The sequence below is a fragment of the Malurus melanocephalus genome, unplaced genomic scaffold (genome assembly GCF_030028575.1).
Source record: "Malurus melanocephalus ecotype Western Australia unplaced genomic scaffold, MMel_1.1 scaffold_891, whole genome shotgun sequence".
NCBI classification, from domain to species: Eukaryota; Metazoa; Chordata; class Aves; order Passeriformes; family Maluridae; genus Malurus; species Malurus melanocephalus.
The window spans coordinates 87,649-98,241 of NW_026624123.1; the positions used below are offsets into that span (position 1 = coordinate 87,649).

General features: G+C 41.7%; 1 protein-coding gene across 1 annotated transcript; it reads left to right on the forward strand.

Annotated features, from left to right (window-relative positions):
• Positions 1-4,065, forward strand: LEPROT (leptin receptor overlapping transcript). The gene is made up of 4 exons (XM_057385956.1): positions 1-83; positions 1,004-1,079; positions 1,878-2,064; positions 3,484-4,065. The coding sequence occupies exons 1-4, from the start codon at positions 68-70 to the stop codon at positions 3,598-3,600; spliced, it is 396 nt and encodes a 131-aa protein (XP_057241939.1). The 5' UTR covers positions 1-67; the 3' UTR covers positions 3,601-4,065.
• Positions 4,066-10,593: the final 6,528 nt, after the last annotated feature.

Below are 10,593 nucleotides of genomic sequence, written 5' to 3' on the forward strand. Positions count from 1 at the left end.
TCACGTGACGCAAGAAAAGGGGCGGGGCCAGAGGGCGGAAATCGCGCGGTGCCAACGGAGCCCGGACATGGCGGGCGTGAAAGGTACCGGGGGCTCCCCGTGAGGGAGCGCCCCGGGCAGCGCCTCGGCGCGGGGGCGGGCGGCCGGGAATGGCGGGGAGGGATGCCCGGCAGCCGGGGAGGTGGTGCCCGGCCCTTGCCGCGGGATGCCTGGCCCCCGCTGAGGCGTTCCCGGTGCCCCGGAGCGATGCCCTCTGAGGCGTTCCCGGTGCCCGGTTGGGATGCCCCCTGAGGCGGTTCCCGGTGCCCCTGAGGGATGCCCACTGAGGCGGTTCCTGGTGCCCCGGAGCGATGTCCGCTGAGGCGTTCCCGGTGCCCCTGAGGGATGCCCTCTGAGGCGTTCCCGGTGCCCCTGAGGGATGCCCCCTGAGGCGGTTCCCGGTGCCCCCGGAGCGATGCCCCTGAGGCTGTTCCCGGTGCCCCAGAGGGATGCCCGCTGAGGCGGTTCCCGGTGCTCCCGGGAGTGATCCCCGCTGTAGCGGTTCCCGGTGTCCCGGGAGCGATGCCCGCTGAGGCGTTCCCGGTGCCCCTGAGGCGGTTCCCGGTGCTCCCGGGAGTGATGCCCGCTGAGGCGGTTCCCGGTGCCCCCTGATCCGTTCCCGGTGCCCCCTGAGGCGGTTCCCGGTGCCCCCTGAGGCGTTCCCGATGCCCGCTGAGGCGGTTCCCGGTGCCCCGGGAGCGAAGCCCGCTGAGGCGGTTCCCGGTGCCCCCGGAGGCGGTTCCCGGTGTCCCGGGAGTGATGCCCCTGAGGCGGTTCCCGGTGTCCCGGGAGCGATGCCCCCTGAGGCGGTTCCCGGTGCCCCCTGAGGCCGTTCCCGATGCCCGCTGAGGCGTTCCCGGTGCCCGGGAGGGATGCCCGCTGAGGCGGTTCCCGGTTCCCCCGGAGCGATGCCCCTGAGGCGGTTCCCGGTGCCCGCCTCACCGCCCGCCCTGTGCCGTTGCAGCTCTCGTGGCCCTGTCGTTCAGCGGAGCCATCGGGCTGACGTTCCTCATGCTGGGCTGCGCCCTGGAGTACTACGGGTGAGCGGGCCGGCGCCCTTGCAAAGCTTCTCCTGTTTAAAATCCATTAATTAAGGTGTTTCTCTCATTTAATTGAACTGTTTGGCTCCTCCGGCAAACCTCCGCTTCCAGGCTCTTGGCGCGTGGCAGTTTGTTGTGATTAAACATCACTTCCTTAGCCGATATTTGCATTTCCATTAAAAAAAAAAAGGCTGCAGGCAGCTCTGTGCTGCCTCAGGAARAGCAGTGCCACCTTGCTGAACAGGCGTTTTTAATCACACATAAATATTTTCCTTAATTTCCTGTTCCTTTGAGCAACTCTCCTCCCACAAGGTTCCATTTGGGATGTCCCCACCCATGGCAGGGGCTGGAACTGGATKAGCTTTGGGTTTCCTTCCAGCCCAAACTGTTCTGTCATTCCATGATTCCGTGTCTGGAACACTTTAAAAATTCCAAGGAGGCTCTTGAGAGCTCTGACACAGAGATGAGAGYGCAAGGGTGTGTCTTGCTGGCTGCTTTATCCCTCTAATTTGGGAAAGCCTCTCCTGTCCTTCTCCAGTGCATTTCCTGCTCCCTCTGTGGTGAGATCTGAATCAGCAAAATGATATAAAAGTCAGATAAATTAAAACTTGCTCATGTGAGAGATTGGAACCTGCTCCATCAGTAGAGGGAACACAAGGTGGAGTTGCCCCATGTTTTGTGATACCTTGTGGTTAATCCAATTCCAAGCCATAAAGTTGGATTAAAAGTGTTGCAATAACTTTCTGACTGAAATATCTCCTTTAACTGCTTACACATTTCTCGTTTCTCCCTCCCCAGAGTGTACTGGCCTCTGTTTGTGCTGATATTTTACTTCATCTGCCCCATTCCCCACTTCATCGCCAGGAGGGTGGGTGATGACACGGATGCAGCCAGCAGTGCCTGCAGGGAGCTGGCYTATTTCTTCACCACGGGAATTGTGGTTTCTGCCTTTGGATTTCCCATCATCCTTGCACGGGTGGAAGCAGTAAGTCTTTCCTCATTTTCATTCTCAGACACACTTACTGGATGTAATCTCTAAGTGCTCTGTAAATCCTGCTTTAATTTCATTATTGTGCTGTGAGAATCCACTGAAATTTCCTTTTTTTGATCTGAACAAAGGACTCATATGACTGAAAAGTTTTTAGCTGGATTTTTTTTTCCTTCCCCAGCCTTGTTTTGTCCAACACAAGATAATATCTCCTCTTCCACCTCATGCCTCTCTGTCTCATGACCTTTTGCACCACTTCTTGCTCTAGCTTCCTGTTTTTTTTTTATCTTGGCATATCTGCTTTCTCCACTTAGGATGCTGCAATCTCTGCCTTTCAAAGCACTTCCAAAGCTTTGTGCCTTCAAAGCCTAAAGAAACTCTGCCTGAGTTCTTTTCTCTTTGCCTTCTGAGCTCCTCTCCAGTGGGGAGATTTTGGTCACATTTGTTTAAAAGGCAAAGAACTCCCCTTGTCCTATGTCCCACCCACCCAGTGACATTTTCATGTGTCCTGTTGATTCTCCCCTTCACTTTCAATCCTTTAAAATTCACATACTTGCTCTGAATTAATTGTAAAACCCAAATTCTTTGATATTTTTATTTTGGGAGTTGTTTTCCTGGCAGCAGCAGAATGACCACGAGAGGGAACTCTCACTCATAGCTTTATTTTAAGAGTAAACGTTGCTTATCTGAGCAAATTTAGTTGTGCAGCTCATTTAAAAAAACTGTTTACTTTAAAATCTACATTCTCCATGCCTGTTACTTATTTAAAAGGAGACCTTTATATTTTGTTGCATGGCAATGAAAGAAGAGCCCTGATTTCACCAGATTTCTCTCTGATTTAGGTGTGGTTTAATGATTTGTAAGTTAAATCATGATTTTCCTCTAAATCCCACCAGTAGCTTGGCTGAAATGTTTTATTAGCAACATGAGTGGCTGCCAATTGAATAATTAGTGACACAGAATGAATTTTTGATTGTTTGCCTTTTCTGCTTTGAGCATCTTTCTGTAGTATTTTGTTTTTTTTCTGTAGTATTTTATTTTATTTTCTGTAGCATTTTGGTTTTTTTCTGTAGCATTTTGGTTTTTTTCTGTAGCATTTTGTTTTTTTTCTGTAGTATTTGGGATTTTTTCTGTAGTATTTTGGGGTTTTTTTCTGTAGTACTTTGTTTTTTTTCTGTAGTATTTTGGTTTTTTTTCCTGTGGTATTTTGGTTTTTTTCTGTATTATTGTGGGTTTTTTTCTGTATTATTTTGGGTTTTTTTCTGTAGTATTTTGGTTTTTTTCTGTAGTATTTTTTTTCTGTACTATTTTGGTGGGTTTTTTTTAGTGTTTTAGTCAATCTAATGCCTAGAAATAACTACCCTGAGCATCTCCTGGCCAGACCTTGCTTTGATTATTCCATTTCTTGCATTTCAGATCAAATGGGGAGCCTGTGGCCTGGTGCTGGCTGGCAATGCAGTCATTTTCCTGACCATTTTAGGCTTTTTCCTTGTGTTTGGCAGAGGAGATGACTTTAGCTGGGAGCAGTGGTAGAGCTGCCTGTGSTGCTGGTGATTTGGGATTTTTTCCTGCCCCTTTTGGGGGTGGATTTATAGATGCTATAATGTGTGTGGTGCCTATCCATTATTATCATTCATAACTTGCTTGTTTGAAATGCACTTCAGCCAAAGGGACAGTGCTGACAGTTGGCTTCAAGCAGTCACTAAAATCTATAATTATGGTGGATTTATCCTTGAAGAAGTTTACAAAACAGAAGTTTTACCCATTTTTTTCACTGTATTTGTGTTAATTTTTGGTTTAGTTGTGGTGTCATTGATCCATGTGGTATTGGCCACTACTCCTGTTGGTTTTTTAACCATATAATCAAAGAAAATATCAAAATTATCCTAATTGGAACTGTTCAACTGATCAATCTTTATGCCTTAATTAGGGATGAGTTACTATTTCCTTTATATCTCATTAATTGTMATTTGAGTGKTTTTTCTTGATGACATARAGCCAAACATAAMTTWTGTCAACTCTTACTCCTTAATGAAACCAAAAGAAAATCCTGGTTTAAAAAAAAATCCTGCCACTGATGTTTATTTAAAGAGAATTTTCTCCCCACAAAGATTCTCTGTGTCCCTTTCAGCTTAACAATTGTGGATATATTTGGGCAAAAATATATTTTAATGCATCTCCAAGCTGACATGACTTCTATGAAGGTTCACAAAAGGAGAAATTACCCCCAGGATGCTTAAAATCACAATTTAATGCTCAATTCTGTATTTTTATGGATGTGAATTGTAAAAAAATTCAGTGTTCTGGGTAGGATTTCTTATCTCTTCTTTGCTTTTAAAASACATTTATTCAACTCCTATTTTTTGTCTGTAAGAAGATTATTACATTAAAACACTATGTATTAAAATAGCATTATCCTGGAAAACATTCACATAATCACACTTAGAAAAATCAATTTTATTACTTTGGTTTTGTAAGAATAGAATGAAGGTTCAGTAATTAATGACATGAATACTCTGAAATCATTCTTTGGGCCAAGTTATGGAATGTGGCTCAAGTAGGAAGAGCAGATCAGGTTTGAGGAAGGTGAATTCCATGTTTTCAGTGGAATTTTTGTGAGGGAACAGTTCAGTGCTGGGTGTTTTATCCTGCAGAGTGTCCAGGTTTGCCAAAAGAGGTTTTGTCTCTTGCTAAAAGAGGAATTAACAGTGAAGGACAGGTTGTTTTTTTTTTTTCTGGATGTTAATGCTCCATCCAATTCATGGCAGGATAAACTTGTAAAGATCCTGGGAATAAACAAGTTATCCTAGCAGCTCCTTCCTGCTTTGAGGTGAAATTTGTTGGATCCTTCTCCTGGGGAAATGATTTGTTTTATTGATAAGCCAAGTTTTTCAGAGGAAACATCATTTCCACGTTTAAATCCTGCTTTGACTTTTAAAGAAATTGCCTTTTTTCCTCACACAGTGGCATTTTTCACTCAACTAATGAAGTAAAAGAATAAAACCAACCCCAGKCAGTGCCTGATAACAAATTCCTAATGCCATCACTAACAATTTTTATAACTCCTGTTGCACTCACAGGATTCACTCCATTTATGTACCAAAGGCTGCAACAAAATCTGCAAAACTTCTCAATTTCTTGGGAGGAAAAGCAGCTGAGATTGAATTTTTCCTTGGAATTCCTCCTCCTCTGTTGCAATGTGTGAGTTCTCTGTTTGCTGGTGGCACAGAGGGACAGGGCCAATGTCCAGGGACAATCTCAAGTGCCCAGGAGGAGCAGAAAGTGCTGTTTTTAAATTGCTTTTTGCCAAATTCTTCCATTGTACTGTATCCCCTTTGGGCTGTGGTTGGTGGGGACCTYGTGGGTGTTGAGTGGAGAAGGTCAATGCTTTTTTTTTTTATTATTATTATTATTATTCTTTAAAAGCAGCTACGTGCACTAATCCCTAATGTGAACTTTGTGCAGTTTTCACATGGACTTTACATTTAATGTTTAAAATCGTGTTTAACAGTGTTGAAATCATGGAGATCTCCCTTGACCTCTGTAAAAGGAAATTTGCTTCATTATCAAATATGGTAAAAATAATATTTTGGTGGGTTTTTCTCCAGAGCTTCCATCCCACAAAGCTCTGATGGGCTGGACTGGGAATTCTGTCCCATCCCTCCAGTTCTGGAATGGTTTTCCTTTGTGGAAGTGAATACTGTGTATCCAAAGTGCCTTAATTTCCACACCAGGCTGATTTTTGTGAATTCACCTCCATGGCAATGTCACTTTGTTCCATCATCAGCTGAAAATCYGTGGCTGCATTTCCCAAAGCTTCCCTGTCAACTCATCCCATTTCCTGGATTTGGGAATTCAGAGCAGCTTTTGTAACTTTTGTAAACTCTGTTTTTATCTTCTGTGATTGCCATATCCTTGGGATCATGAAGTATTAAAACATGGACATTCAGATATATTCTACTTTTCTTTCYGAGTTGCCTAATAAAACTGACTTTTGGAACTGTCTAATAAACATATCTGATGCTTGAATATTTGTCTGTCTTTAATTTTAAAAGGTGAAAAGAATGGTGTGAGAGAGAAGGTAAAACACATCCAGTGGTGTTTTTCTTTTCCCTCTTTTCCCTCAGAAAATTCTTAGAGAATGAGAAGAAGATTATTTTCAAAGTAAGACTCAACCCACGGCTTTCTTTAATGGAGTAATTTAWATGTAGTGACCATAATTGTGCAAAATTGCACATAATATTAATAATAAATACATATTATGCATGAGAATCAGCCTTGCTTTTGGATTTTTGCATTCAGGGAAGAATTCTGTGAAATCCTTTCATTGCTGGCTATGAAAAGGAAATATTTCAGATCTGTAGGTGCAGCAGCCCAGGTTTTGGGTTCTGAACCCTGATATTTTTTCAGCTCTTTGCCTGCCCACAGCAGAACTGGTGGAAATTCCCTGGTGCAAATTGCCTGTGTTCCATTTTTATATATTTTTATATATTTTTATATATTTTTATATATTTTTAATTGCACGTTTTCTTGGGGAACACCGATGAAATGAATTTCTCACTGTTGTGGAGTTAAAAAAATCAAGGCACAAATCATATTCAAGCTCAAGTTTTATATAATTTGAAATCCTTCAATGKGGAATAAAGTGCTGAGGCACAAACAGGGATCTGGGTGTCTCTGATGGGTTCAGGAGGTCATTTTATATTATCAATAATTTTAAATTTTGATTTATCACCTGCTTGGAGCTTCAGTTTTCCTACCCACTGACTTTTCTCAGTCTGTGTGAATAAATGGCAGATGCTGCTGTGATGTTTTGGTTTGCTCGAGGATTTGGGGACAAGTTCAAGGATATTTAAAGTGCTTTTTGAAGGAATTGTGGCAATAAGAGGATTGAGGGTGACATTTGGGTGTTTGTCCCTTCCTTGGGACTGTTTGATTTGCTGCTCTGCAATTTCCCAGTGTAACAGCAGCCTTTGTTCCCAGTTTAAAAAGGGGAAAAAAAATCCCCTTTACACCACCCAGAAACAAAAGCTGCAATAGTTGGTGATTTCTGGCTGCAGGACGAGTTTTCCCTTTGGGATTTTGGGATCAAGGAAGGATGAAAGGCAGTGGTGACCCCTTTAATCTGAGTCAGTGCTGGGGACAGCTGGTCCTTGGCTGAGGGGTTGGGAATTCTGACAAGGATGGGATTTGGATCCACAAATCCCTGCTGGAAACAGGCAGAGGATTCTGCAGCTTGTCCTTGTTCCTGGAACACAGCTCAGTGTCACCCTGGGTGGTTTTTTATCACCAGAGATTGCAGGGAGACTTTGGGATGTTGTAAAACACTCCAGAATGATAAAACMATTTCCCACAGAAAAAGCCTCCAAAGAAAACTCTGTTAACATCATCAGAAATGCAGAATATTTCTCATGCATATAGAAAATAAAATTTAAATCAGATTATCACTGGTCCAGAGCATGCTTTTCCCCATTCCCTTCAAGATTGCATTTGTAACAAACATTTTGCTGCTTCACAGATTTATTTTCTACTGCAGATTTTAATTTTCATGGATCTCTTTATAGGCAGAGATTAGAAACCATTTCAAAATGCTCGATCTTGGTCTGGGAGCTCAGAGGTGAGGAATGTGTGAAATTATTTAGGATTGAGCCAATATCCACAGTTGGGATTGGGATTTTTCCCTTCCCTTTGGACACCCAGGGATGAGCTCAGCTCTCTCTGTCCCTCTCTTGTTTTCCATGGGTTCTTCCCCATCCCTGATTTGTTCTGTTGGGTTTTCAATTCTGTTTGAGTTTTTTTTTTTTTAATAATCAAAGAACAATATCAAAATTATCCTAATTAAAACTATTCAACTGATCAATCTTTCTGCCTTAATTAGGGATGAGTTACCATTTCCTTTATATCTCATTAATTGTAATTTGAGTGTTTTTTCTTGATGACATAAAGCCAAACATAAGTTATGTCAACTCTTACTCCCTAATGAAAGCAAAATTATAAATAAAAGGGAATAAACAAATATATATTATTATATAGAAATAAATAAGAGATGATAAATAAATATTATAGATTTTATTAGAAATAAATAATAAATAGGAAAATTTTATTAGAAAAATAAATAGTAAATAATAAATAATAAAGGCTCTTTATATATATATATATTTATTACAAATAAGTAAATAAGTGGGAATAAATAAATATCCTATTATATATTTTGTTATAAATAAATAAGAGGGAATAAATAAATATTCTATTCTTTATTACAAATAATAAAGAAAAGGGAATACATAGATATTATATATTTTACTATAAATAAATAAATAAATAAGATAAATAAATATTATATATTTTATTATAAATAAATAAAATGCACTTAATGTGGCCTTTCTGCAGGGAATGGCTGTCCCAGGCAGMATAATGCAGCTGGAAAGAGCCATGGCAGATGTGTGATTTTGTCTCTTATTTAGGATTTTTTTTTCCCCTTTTAGGATGATTGGAGAAAAATTTTGTTCCCATTTTCTGAAYTCCCCTGCTCTAATGAAGAAATGGGGCATTTTTAAAAACCTTGATTGGTGATTTTGAAAAATCTTGAAGGCCCCTTCCACTCCCAACCATTCCATGATTTTCATTTATTGTGGGCAGCAGTAGATGGGATTTTTATTTCATGTTGGATGAAATTCATCTCTGAGATATAAACATTTAAACAAAATCCTCTTTCCAACCCCACAAAAGCGCCCTCAATTCAGATAAAACCACTCTTTCACTGGATATTTTTTCTGAGTCTGAATGCCACAAGCTGATTTTTTGACAGATTTAAATTGCTAAAACCCCTCRAATTTTAWTTTTTTTTTWWAAATGAATGYATTTATTCCGAACACCTTCTCATTTTTTCAGCATTTTGCACTGTGCCAGCTCTGTGTTGTGAGATCACATCGAAAAACCCACACGGTGCCAGTTTTTCTCAAGTGCTGCTGGAAATAGATTCCACCACCACCCCCGTCGGGAAAAAGTCGTGGTGTTTACTTTCAAATCACTGAGATGGAGCTCAGTGGAGCTGTCATCCTGGGGATAACAGACCAAACAATGCTTTGGGATCAAAAATCTTATTTTTTTCMYRGTTATGACATCAGCAAAGAGTGGATTTACACAGCCAGCAGTGTTTGGGYTGTTCCACGGGCCTTTCCAGGCAGATTTACCCCAAAATTTGATTTAAAATGATGCACAGCAGGAARAAAAATAGAAGGAAAATCAATTTAAAAATCAACTAAAATCAATTTTAAAATCAATTATAAAATCAAAATCATCAGACAACTCTCTGTTGAAGAGGTGTCTGATGGCTCTAAGTTTTCGTCATTCTTCCCACTATCCTCTTTATTTTCCTTCATTCTTCCCATTATCCTCTTTATTTTCCAGCTGTTAATTCCTGGTAAAAAATAATTTTTTTTTTTTTTTAAAAGGCCTTTTTAGTGGATTTGAGAGCTCTGGGTGGTTTCATTTCCTCACCTGCCACATGTTTTGCTGTGTAAATATTTTGATTCTATAGAGTGAAAGCAGAGCTGGACCATGGAAACCTCCTGGAGGAGCAGAAAAGCAAAATTTATCTTATCTTTTAGAGTCATGGAATGGTTTGGTTTGGAAAGGAGCTTAAAGCCCATCCCATTCCCATATCAGGGACACTTTCCCCTATCCCAGGGTGTTCCAAATGCCCATCCTGGCCTTGGACACTATGGATGTCCCCATGTCACAATTTCCTTTTCCTGCAGCTCCTCCTCTCCCCATTCCCACTCACGGGGCTCCATCTCCACAATCCAACCACATCCAAGCCATCCTCATTTACCAGAGAGGGGATAAAACATGGAGAAAAGGGAATCATTTATCACATTTATTACAAAGTCCTCCTGTGCCAGTGCTATGGGGGCAGTGCTGGTCCTGGAGGAGCAGAAAAGCAAAATTTATCTTATTTTTTAGAGTCCTGGAATGGATTGGCTTGGAAAGGAGCTTAAAGCCCATCCCATTCCCATGTCAGGGACACTTTGCCCTATCCCAGGGTGCTCCAAGTGTCCATGCTGGCCTTGGACACTTTGGATGTCCCCACGTCACAATTTCCTTTTCCTGCAGCTCCTCCTCTCCTCATTCCCACTCACAGGGCTCCATCTCCACAATCCAACCACATCCAACCCATCCTCGTTTACCAGAGAGGGGATAAAACACGGAGAAAAGGGAATCATTTATTACATTTATTACATTTATTACATTTGTTACATAGTCCTCCTGTGCCAGTGCTATAGGGGCAGTGCTGGTCCTGGAGGACTAAAAAAGCAAAATTTGTCTTAATTTTTAGAGTCTTGGAATGGTTTAACTTGGGAAGGAGCTTAAAGCCCATCCCATTCCCATATCAGGGACACTTTGCCCTATCCCAGGGTGCTCCAAATGCCCATCCTGGCCTTGGACACTTTGGATGTCCCCATGTCACAATTTCCTTTTCCTGCAGCTCCTCCTCTCCCCATTCCCACTCCATCACCACAATCC